Source organism: Squalius cephalus (genome assembly GCF_949319135.1).
Source record: "Squalius cephalus genome assembly, chromosome: 18".
In the NCBI taxonomy this organism is placed as follows: domain Eukaryota; kingdom Metazoa; phylum Chordata; class Actinopteri; order Cypriniformes; family Leuciscidae; genus Squalius; species Squalius cephalus.
In genome coordinates this window covers 24,953,690-24,966,048 of record NC_137139.1, presented here as the reverse complement: position 1 = coordinate 24,966,048, position 12,359 = coordinate 24,953,690, and the positions used below count along the sequence as shown (strand labels likewise).

The 12,359-nt window shown below is 37.4% G+C and overlaps 1 protein-coding gene across 1 annotated transcript; it reads right to left on the bottom strand.

The window, feature by feature from the left end:
• Positions 1-4,859: 4,859 nt before the first annotated feature.
• LOC307145922 (neuropeptides B/W receptor type 2) lies at positions 4,860-5,939 on the bottom strand. The gene has a single exon (XM_079849563.1). The coding sequence runs from the start codon at positions 5,901-5,903 to the stop codon at positions 4,926-4,928; it is 978 nt and encodes a 325-aa protein (XP_079705689.1). The 5' UTR covers positions 5,904-5,939; the 3' UTR covers positions 4,860-4,925.
• Positions 5,940-12,359: the final 6,420 nt, after the last annotated feature.

Here is a 12,359-nt window from a genome sequence, read left to right as displayed (position 1 = left end):
TCCTTGTTGAGTATTTCTAGTGGAACAAACATTGAGATAACCTAGCTAGGTACAAAAGAAATCTCAAGTCCCTGGGTTTAAAAGTGCAAATTATCACAAAATATTTGATTTATTATGATAGGCTACATAATTGATGTTCACAATATTTTTTGTAAAAGAAAAAAAAAATCAGTTTTAATTATGTACACACATTCTTTAAGAACTGTTTAAACTAAAAATACAAAAAAAAGTGATTTAAATAACCAGTAGCAAGACTCACTGTTTTGTTTGTTTTGTTTTCAAGACTTACCGTTTTGCTCCTCAATATATAGTAACAGTTAGGATTGGACTATTCAAGGCATGTGGAAGCAAAGTATACCTGGTATAATAATTTCGGACTTTTATGACCATATTTTCGACCTGGTCAAAAGGTTGCATGAGCTTCAGTCAAAATGGAGACATCGAGGCACCCAGCCAAAAGTGCATTACAATAATTCAGTCTTAAAGTTTTGAATGGATGACCTAATTTCTTAGTGTCTTGAAAATATATAAGAAATACCCCATATAAATGTAGCAAAAGAAAATTACCAGACATGCAGTCTTTGATGCAATCTGCCATCTTGGAAAACTGTCAAGTTTCATCTGGTCTCGAGGAAATATATGAAGCTGTCTTCTGCATAACAATGAAAGCTAAAGGCTAACGCTGCCTAAAAGGAGCATGTTTAAAGAGTGTTATTGCTTTATACAGAGAGAAACTGCCCTCTGCTGAAGGGCGTTGCACAAGATAAGCTGCAACATTTTTTGCCATGGAATTCACCACAGACCTCAGGTGAAATATATCATGTTACTGTTTCAGAACAATGAATTCAGCAAAACAATAGGTGGATAATATTGGTGAAATATTGAGATTTAGTTGCAGCACTGACTGAGACAGAGATATTATAACAAAAATCATGTGGAGCATAATGCAGTTAAAGGCCATTAGGCTAGGCTACCATTGTGTCTTCTATTGAGATTAGTTACTTGGAGGCACTAAAACAATTAAAATGCACAGAACAAGTGAAGAGTACTAAACTAAGTACTGCTTTCGAAATAATATTGTGGTCGCTTTACACTTTAAGATTATTTTGCTGTGCAGCGTTTAACGCACAGAGCTAAGTAAAACACTCACATATAACCTTGAGAGGAAAATTTACGATGCCTTTGCCAGTGTCATCTTATTTACAGTGAAAGCCTTTACTCATGGCTGTTGGTGATGCAGTATGACAGAGAGAGAGAGAGAGAGAGAAGTGAAGCTGGAGAATATTTATAGTGATGTTGTGCTGTGGGCTACAGCGTGTTTATAAGGCAGCACACTCAGCTAACACCACTGCGGTTCGTGGTGGAGATAAATGAGGGGATATTTTGTATCCCTGTGGAGAACATTCGCTGAAATGTGAGGCAATCAATTTTCGCCCAGCACTCACAAAACAGCAACTCTGAAAAGCAAAGGTTGGAAGACTCCGAGCGATGCCAGGGACAAAATGAGCCAATGAGCTGGAGAGGAACTGGAAATGATAGCAGTGACAGGCGAGAGGCAATGTGGTGACAGGTGGAAGAGAAACAAACTATATAAAAACGAGTAATGTGAAATGGACACTGCGAATTGTTTATTTGAAATGCCTCTTCCTCACCTAGCCAGTATATGCTATGTGTGTGCCTTGAAGCATGTGTGTTTTAATGGCATTTGGGTTCAAAACAGAAACAAACATGCTGGATAAATATATTTTCCTCTCAAAAGAAATTCTGTATGTGTTTAGACAAACACAACGTTACCCCTGTGTATAAGAATCACCATTACATCGTCTTTAAATGCCCTCCAGTGCAATTGAATGAGGAGTAATGGCTAATAGAAACACTTTGAAAGTCTGAGATAATGAAATTCACAATACCAGTGACCTGAATCACGTCCTTAACCCTTTAAGGTACTACTCAACCGTTTGGTAGACCCCACTTTAAGTCACTATATTTAATTGAAAAATGCATCAAGCTTAACTCAACCTGAATGAGTCATCTCTATTGTTTGGTGTAGTTGTGCAATGCAAAAAAAATCCACTAGATGGCGCTGTGTCTGTGAGCAGCATGCCTTTTTATTGTTCCTTCAAACAGCATGTGACACAGCAAAAATTTACTCATCCTTTGATGACGCATATCGGCGGGACTTTTAAAGGTAAAACTATTTTGTTGACATATTATCGTTTCAGAGGAGATGTTAAACAGAATTATGTAACTTAATTAAACAAAAATAAGTCTTATAAGGGTCAAATAATTTTTTCAAAAAATGCTCTACCAAACGGTTGAGTAGTCCTTTTAGGGTAGAGAAGTTAGCTAATGTTGGTAAAATTAGCCAATGTTGGTAAAATTAGCTAATGTTGGTAAAATTAGCTATTTACAATGAACAAAAGGGTTAGTGTTGGTAAAATGATACATTTGATATTATTAAATTACATATTTGATGAGAAATATTTGATCAATATAGTATATAGTATCAATATAGTATCTCATGGGCTCAAGATACTATCTCGTGGGCTCAAGAAAGTAACTTGTGGCCTCAAGATAGTAACTTGTGGGCTCAAGGTAGTAACTCGTGGCCTCAAGATAGAATCTCGTGGGCTCAAGATAGTAACTCGTGGCCTCAAGATAGTAACTCGTGGCCTCAAGATAGTAACTCGTGGCCTCAAGATAGTAACTCGTGGCCTCAAATTAGTAACTCGTGGGCTCAAGGTAGTAACTCGTGGGCTCAAGGTAGTAACTGGTGGCCTCAAGATACTAACTCGTGGCCTCAAGATACTAACTCGTGGCCTCAAGATACTAACTTGTGGCCTCTAGATACTAACTCGTGGGCTCAAGGTAGTAACTCGTGGCCTCAAGATACTGTCTTGTGGCCTCAAGATAGTAACTCGTGGCCTCAAGATAGTAACTCATGGCCTCAAGATACTAACTCGTGGCCTCAAGATACTAACTCGTGGCTTCAAGATACTAACTCGTGGCCTCAAGATACTAACTCGTGGCCACAAGATACTAACTCGTGGCCACAAGATACTGTCTCGTGGCCTCAAGATAGTAACTCGTGGCCTCAAGATACTAACTCGTGGCCTCAAGATAGTATTTCGTGGGCGTGGCCTCAAGATAGTAACTCATGGCCTCAAGATAGTAACTTGTGGCCTCAAGATACTATCTTGTGGCCACAAGATAGCAACTCGTGGCCTCAAGATAGTAACTTGTGGTCTCAAGATAGTAACAAAATCTTGAGGCCACGAGTTACTATCCTGAGGCCACAAGATAGTTATAATAAAAAATTTTTGACAAAGTGGGACTTGGGGGGGCTCCGTACTAATCAAATCTTGGTTGAAGTTTTGCACCAGCACACACACACACACACACACACACACACACACACACACACACACACACACACACACACACTCTTGATGTGTTTGGAGCCATCAATAGCAACCATCAGATTTTTTATTGGTCAAGAAATTGCACTTAATATGACTTGTTCTGAATGTTGTTCTTTTACTATGAACAGACATCTCAACCGTTTGGTAGAGCACTGTATCTAAAATACTGTAGGATCTAATTTAAAAAAAAATATTGATTGTTGTTATTGTTATCATAATTGAATAAAAAATGCAAAGAAATAATTTTTCCTTTGCTTTTTTCATGGTGCGTACCTTAAAGGGTTAAGAGTTCCGCATGGAATGCAGCAATCATTATAGATTTAAGAAGAGGAGACCAGAGGGAAATTGTCACACGCTCAATAACTCAAATGAGAAGTAATGATTAAAATTAATCAGCATAGCATGTTCAGTAAGACACTTTATCTGACAGAGAAAGAAAGGCCATTTCACATAAGTGTCTTTAAGATCTCTGAACATTTTGATCTCCATTATTTTTAAGATGTTCTGTTAAACTTCTAGCAAGTTAGTTGTTAATCTTAGTTGCAGCAATGCAGAATTTAATTGTTGCTGCTAGACAATTCTGATTTTAACACTTGTTCTTTCGCCTAAAATAGATTAATATGATTCAGATTAACAAATAATATAAGATATAATGTAAAATTATATAATATTATATATTATTGTATATAGTGTTCATACATGTCTTAGAGCTTTTAATTAAAATTGCACCAGTATCTTCCTAATTAAGAGAATGTGTTTCATGTGAAATTATGAAAAAGACAACATGATATTACCCTGCCCTCTTCTGGTGATATTAGGTATTACTGAACAGCAGTTTTCAATTACCCTACTTATTCCGCCACTGGTTCACTTGTTAAATTAAAGGGGAGGGACTGAAATATTAAATTATGTCCTTAAATACAATTTGAAAAGTTTTCATTCCATCTTCATTCATTCGAAAAACACACTCGGGGAAAAATGAACGTACTGAACTGTGCAACTCTTCATGCACATTTATTATGCACATTTATTAATCACCAACATCGAACGCAAGCAGAAGGATTTTATGCCACTAGAGGCGCCAAAGTTTTAGTTTAAAGCTTTTAAACGTAATTTACAAAAGAGATATATATATAATAATAGGCTATATTTAAACATATGAGCATGCATGTTCTGTTCATAAATATTTACTTACACTTCAAGACAAGTTTTACAATTTTGTGTTAATTAAACCCTAAAAATAAATAAATAAATAAATAAATAGACAAATTACCCACTTCACCACTGCACCACTTCAAAATGAATTACTGATGTGGAAAATAACGTTAAAACTGGACATTTATGAAGGCACGTTACAGTGCAGAAAATGAGCTACTTTATGAGTCAAGTTAATTGTTTTAAAGTAAGTGCGTTTTGACTTTTGCGTTAAAAAAGCACATTTATGATGTTGCTATGGGCACTTGGACCTCATTGACGGAGTTGTGTGAGGGTACAAAAAAGGTTTCAGCACTCCAGCATTTTCTTAAACGCCTTTCTGAAACTGTTGTCTAAGAACGCGTAAAGGAACGGATTGAGACACGAGTTGGCATAACTCAGTCCTGTGATGAAATAAGAGATACCTATAACCAGCGGAGTATTGGGCAAGTCTGAGGTGAGGGCGACCACTGTACTCAGGTGGAAGGGTGTCCAACAGAACAAGCAAACGGCAAGCACGACGAAAACCATCATTGTGACTCGTTTCTTGGCTTTGTCCAGAGCCTTGCCGTTGGAGTTGAGTCGCGTGCGTCTCAGCTTGTAGAGCATCACGCTGTAGAGGATGCAAATGGTCGATACGGGGATGACAAACCCGAGGACCAGCGTGTAGATCCGACTGGCTTTGAACCAGAAACTCTCAGGGCTCGGGAAACTCAAAACGCAGCTCTTCCGGCTCTCCGCGTCGTCGGGACTCACGTAAACACCGGCGAAAACGGTGAAGGGCATCACGATGAGAATGACTAGTACCCAAACGCTCAGGCTGACCGTCTTGGCTAACCTGTAGGTCCGGTGGGGCATCCGTTTGGAGCGCAACGTGGACACCACGACCAGATAGCGGTCCGCACTCATCACAGTCAAGAAAAGGATGCTGGAGAAGATGTTGTAGTGGTCTATGGACAGGATCACTTTGCATAAAATCTCTCCAAACGGCCAGTAGTTTAACAGGTGCTCGGCGATATTGATGGGCAACACCAACGTGAAAAGGTCGTCGGCGATGGCCAAATTCAAAATGAATAAGTTGGTGACGGTTTTCATTTTAGGCGCCTTTAAGATCACGTAAATGACAGCGGTGTTGCCCGTGAGTCCCACGGCGCAGATGACAGAGTAAATAACCGGTAACCAGATGTAGAAGTCAGGGTAGAACATCCACGTTGGAGTAGTGCAGTTGGTTTGGTTATAATCCGGACTGGTCAGGTTGCATGAAGATTGCATTGTTTTGTTGTCCATAGTGTCTCTGAATTCTTTTAGAATCAGAACCTATAGTAAAAAGTAATGTTAAACTTTATTACAAAATAAAAACCACAGAAGCACAGAAGTAAATGTATGTAATTGTCTTAGTTTGATTATTACATAAATAATTACATTCTAACTAAACTGTATTTTGCATCTATTCGTAGTTTTAGGTGTGCACTGAAAACCATATAAGATTTTATTAATAATTTCACGAAATAGAAAATGAATTGAAGTCATCTTACCTGACAGATCCAGACTGGTCTGCTCTATTGGTATTCCATGGACACTTTGTGGTAAATGGCAGAGCGTAACGCTTTTACGCGCGCGATTTTACGCATTATGATGTAAGACAGACCTCCAACAGTTTCTCTCTCACATATCATTTTCATCCTGTATTGTTCGGCAGGAAACACAATACGTTTCACGAAGTGCAATTTATCCAGTTAGTCTAAAACAAATGACTACTACTGTCGTATGATGAATTGTTATTGTTGTAATACTTTGAGAGTAAAAAGAGCCAGTGTTAAACGTCAGTCAGATCTTAAAAATAAGTAAATTCGTATAATAAAGTAAACGAAAATAGAAATTGCCCAATAAAGGAATATTAATTACATAAAAAATAATTTGCAATTATAAACTAGCAAATAAATCAATAGACACAGGTGGTACAGCTTGTTTAAAGGGATAGTTCAGCCAAAAATAACAAATTCTGTCATTATTTCCTCACCCTCATGTCATTCCAAACCCGTTAGACTTTTGGTCATCTTCGGAACACAAATGAAGATATTTTTCATGGAATCTGAGAGCTTTCTGTCTCTCTTTAGACAGCTATGCAGCGGATACTTAGACACTTCAAAAAGTTTTGATTGTAAAACGAATCCATATGAATTTATATGATGAACAGATTGAATTTATAGGCTTTTATTCACATATAAACATTGATCAGCGAATGAACAGAAGCTCAACCGAATCTGCTTGATGCCGAAGCTCAAACGTGCTGCGTAACACATAAGAATGAACCTCATTGGTTCTTAAGGAAGCTCACTCAATCATGCTGCGTAACACGAGAATGAACCTCATTGGTTCAAAAGCCTAAATTCAATCTGTTTATCATATAAAGCAATTTTGTCTTGGAAAATTTTGGACTACCGCTCAATTCAAATGGATTAGTTTTATGATCTCTTTATGAACTTTTTGAAGCATCAAAGTGTTAGTTTCAATGAAGGGACAGTTCATCAAAAAGATCTTCATTTGTTTTCCGAAGATGAACAAAAGTCTTACGGATTTGGAACGAAATGAGGGTGAGTAATTAATGACATAATTTTCATTTTTGGGTGAACTATCCCTTTAAAATGAATTTAATGTGTTTGTGTGTGTTATTTTTGTTCAGACATACAAAAGTAAAAAAATAAGTAGGCCTAGTGACCCACTGCAGGGTGCATCATTAGTGCATTATAGCTAAAAAGAAGTAGGCCTATGATGCAAGTGGATACTTGTAGGATGCCTGCAACCATTTTCCTGTAGGGGCTGAAATGTCAGCATGTTCAGGCCTCATTTTAAGGCTATTTTTAACATAACTGTTGCCATAGTGATTTACAAGTCAACTTACTATCCTCTTATACAGATAAATTGATTGAAATTGTTCTATTGTTCTATTGTTCTCTATACACCACATTCCTCTGCTGGAGCTTTAATCATCAGCATATATGCAGACACCTGCTGATTTGATGTATATGGACGTAATTTAATGTTTTATCATTTAATACATGTTTGCAATGTTATTTTTACCATAATATTAGATAATGCATGACTCACAATTTCTTCATTAAGTTTTCTGAATATAGAATGAAATTAGAGTCATATAACCTGTCTAATTATATTTTTGAGCAAGATGTGAAGCATAGTGTGTCAGTGTAAAGTTTATTTAAAAAAAAAATTAATTAAAGAAATTAATTGTGGCAGTATTAACCACTGCTGACGTCAATACTTTCAAAACATATTTGCGGCTGTCAAGGTAAAGTGTTTGTGGTTGATTTAAATATAGAAAAAGTCATACCCTCTAGTCTTCCTTTATGCACATATGGGGCTTTCAGATATCACATATGATTGATATATAGCATAGTGATACATAGCATATTTTCAGGTTCATTCTATAAAATTAAGAAAAAGCACTTTAGACGTGTGATTTAAAGTAGCTTTCTCCCCGTAAATCAGAGGCCATTATGTTCTCTCTGAGTGGATGCATACAGTATATGTTCTGATTTAGCCATGACAAAGTATCAATCAAAGTAACACATAAAAAAGTGGCTTTAGTCATGTGACAGCGGTGCAAGTCTCAGGAACTCTCGGATTTACCTTAAATCTAAAAAAAAAAAAAGACATTCAAATATAAATGAATAGGAGTGAATAGGAGTCAAATGGGTTCTGGGCATAATGAGCATTTTGAACTTTCACTGTGAGGCCAAAAGAAGCAAACAGAGTGTGGGACGATCAATGGAAAGGGAAAGGTTGCCAATATGGAAAACAGATTGTCATGACTCCTCCTGGCTTGAAGATTGATTTGACTTATAGAAACGGGTGTGGGTGAAGTGAAGTTTCAGAGCTGCTTGGGGGAAGGGTTATGCATCACCATTTAAAAGATAAAGTAATTAAGTTGTCTTAATGGAACAACATTTATTTTTTCAAAAGATTTGGAAAAGCGTTTGAAATGAAAAATTCAATGAAACTGACACAAATGTGCTTCAATGTGCTATTTAAAAACAAACATAAAAAACAGACATTGCTTCATGTGGAGGATTTTTTTTTCGGGACTTCAGTATGTGAAAATGAAAAACATATATTCAAGATATTCAAGGCATTTATAGTGCCATGAATTGTTACACTGCTACATGCACTAATAAAGTGTTAATTGTGTTTGTCTTATCTTCTGAATATGGCACTAATTACCATAACAACAACAAAATAATATCACAAGTTCAGCATAAAATATCAAGTTTCACTCACATGATTTGTGGTTAATAGTTTGATGTTTTTGACAGTTTTAGTATTAGCAGCCTTTCAGCATTAACCCAAATATGTTGAATGACTTAATGAATTTCTATATATATATATATATATATATATATATATATATATGGATATTCCCACTATGTTTTTTTTTACCAAACCTGCATGACCTTCAATAGGTTTTTGGACATTAATTTTTTAGACCATATAGACACTGTCAGAATGCAGAATTTACTTTTATTGATTTCTATTGTTTTAACAGCATTTGTGCTTTAATATGGCCACGCTCATTTATATTAAATGTGAACCAAGCAGAATAAACAAAAACAGAGTACAAATGAAGCATCAGGAGCATTTTGTAAAGGAACAAGACACACTTCGTCACCCTCCTCATCTTCTCTTTTTTTCTAACCATCTCTCCTCAGTGATGTATACACTGCACAGGATACTCAGAAATGCCGGTAATGATTGTGCCCTATAAATGTGATACTCTCTGTTGTGTCAGTCAGAAGAGCTTTGATCTGTGTTAAATATTCTCTCAGCTTCACTTCCCCTGGACACTTCTAGATGGCATTTGGTTTGAGTTCTTCTGCTGTCCTTTTGAATCACAGACAGTGTGGCCTGTGATCTCATGCCAGCTGATGCTGTTCAGGTACATCTATGCTGAGATTAGATGGAAGCTACTTTTATTTGGTTCTGGAATCAAGTTTTAGGTTGAGAGCCACAAGTTTAATGTTAAAGGGATAGTTCCCTCATAAATAAAAATGTTATCATCATTTACTCACCCTCAAGTCGTTCCAAACATATGACTTTCTTTCTTCTGTGAAACATAACATTTATTAGTGGGCTCTAATGTCGTTTGGTTCCCAACATTCTTGAAATGTAATACAGGTTTGGAATAACATGAGGGTCAGTAAATGTTCATTTTTGGGTGAACTATTCCTTTAAGGTTCAGTGCTATGGTCGGCAAACAAATATTGATTTAATTGACCATTTAATGTGCTAAGAAATTACAGTTTTCAACATACATTTTATTGTGCCTGAAAGGGAGTGTTGAGAGACCTAAAGAGAACTGTAGCAAAAAGTTAAACAAAGGAAATAAATAATTAAATAAATAAAACAGAATTATATGATAATTTGTTTTAAGTCAATTTTGAAAGTGCAGGTCAGGGATGTAGCCACCATACACATTGAACAAGACATCCTAGGTCCAGATGCTTTTATTTCAATTTTATATTTAAATTTTTTTGTACAATTTCAGATGGGTTAGTTTCTTGTGTTTCCTAGTTTCCTACCTTTTTCAAAAGTGAATTCATACTTGAAATACTTTATATATTTATATAAAACTGTGAAAACTTTTTCCGAGTGATAAAAGGAAATACCTCTATGGGAGCTTGCAAAATAGGACACAGTGTCCTTTCCAATGAAAGAGGAAAAGTACAGCACAAAAGAAAAGTAGGTTGAGTGATGCAGGGCCAGACAGCTCGACCATATGCTCCATGTTGGAATTTGAGAACACCATTTTGAGGTGTGTCTCATCACAAGCTGCCTGAACTGTTCCATTTCCACACCAATTCTTGTGAATGAAGATGTGTGTATTAACAACCACACCTAAAACGTATAAAAAAAAATGTGTGCACTAGTGTTCCATGGTTTATCAGCCTACACTATAGGCTAGAATAAAGGTAAAATAAAGGTTCTTTATTGGCATCCGTGGTTCCACAAGGAACCTTCAACGTCCATAGAACCTTTCCAATACACAAAAGGTTCATTAAAGTGGAAAAGGGTTCTTAATATTTTTTAAAAGTTCTTCACACTAAGTAAAAGGTGTTCCTTTTATGAACTGTTCACTGAAAGGTTCTTTGGGGAACCCAATATGGTTCTTTCATGGCCTCAAGATAGTAACTCGTGGCCTCAAGATACTATTTCGTGGCCTCAAGATAGTATCTTGAGGCCACGACATAGTATCTCTATCTTGAGGCCACGAGTTACTATCTTGAGGCCACGAGTTACTATCTTGAGGCCACGAGTTACTATCTTGAGGCCACGAGTTACTATCTTGAGGCCACGAGTTACTATCTTGTGGCCACGAGTTACTATCTTGAGGCCACGAGTTACTATCTTGAGGCCACGAGTTACTATCTTGAGGCCACGAGTTACTATCTTGAGGCCACGAGATAGTATCTTGAGGCCACGAGTTACTATCTTGAGGCCACGAGTTACTATCTTGAGGCCACGAGTTACTATCTTGAGGCCACGAGTTACTATCTTGAGGCCACGAGTTACTATCTTGAGGCCACGAGTTACTATCTTGTGGCCACGAGTTACTATCTTGAGGCCACGAGTTACTATCTTGAGGCCACGATTTACTATCTTGAGGCCACGAAATAGTATCTTGAGGCCACGGGTTACTATCTTGAGGCCGCGAGTTACTATCTTGAGGCCACGAGTTACTATCTTGAGGCCACGAGTTACTATCTTGAGGCCACGAGATAGTATCTTGAGGCCACGAGTTACTATCTTGAGGCCACGAGATACTATCTTGAGGCCACGAGTTACTATCTTGAGGCCACGAGTTACTATCTTGAGGCCACGATTTACTATCTTGAGGCCACGAAATAGTATCTTGAGGCCACGGGTTACTATCTTGAGGCCGCGAGTTACTATCTTGAGGCCACGAGTTACTATCTTGAGGCCACGAGTTACTATCTTGAGGCCACGAGTTACTATCTTGAGGCCACGAGTTACTATCTTGAGGCCACGAGTTACTATCTTGAGGCCACGAGTTAGTATCTTGAGGCCACGAGTTACTATCTTGAGGCCACGATTTACTATCTTGAGGCCACGAAATAGTATCTTGAGGCCACGGGTTACTATCTTGAGACCGCGAGTTACTATCTTGAGGCCACGAAATACTATCTTGAGGCCACGAAATACTATCTTGAGGCCACGAGATAGTATCTTGAGGCCACGAGTTAGTATCTTGAGGCCACGATTTACTATCTTGAGGCCACGAAATACTATCTTGAGGCCACGAGATAGTATCTTGAGGCCACGAGTTACGAGTTACTATCTTGAGGCCACGAGATAGTTATAATTAATTTTTTTTGACAAAGTGGGACTAGGGGGGGCTCCGTATGAGGGTGAGTAAATGATGACAGAATTTTCATTTTTGGGTAAGCTAGGCTATCCTTTAAGTTATAACCCTTTATATTTGAAATAGCTATTGTTATTAGCCTCATTAGCTGTGGACATTTTGTTATGTATGTTTTCATTAAAAATGCAACATGAATTCCTAAGTATTTATAGTTTCGATTAACTTTATTTTTCTTCACATAACCTCTATAACCGCTGGGGCTCAAGCAACTTTTATTTTTTGCACTTGTCTTCTTCAGTCCTGTTCGGTGGCCCTTGCCATTAAAGCCAAGATGCATTTTTGCAAAT

Bases quoted from the DNA above. Each gene is read 5' to 3' on its own strand.
- LOC307145922 (XM_079849563.1), bottom strand. From the start codon at position 5,903: ATGGACAACAAAACAATGCAATCTTCATGCAACCTGACCAGTCCGGAT.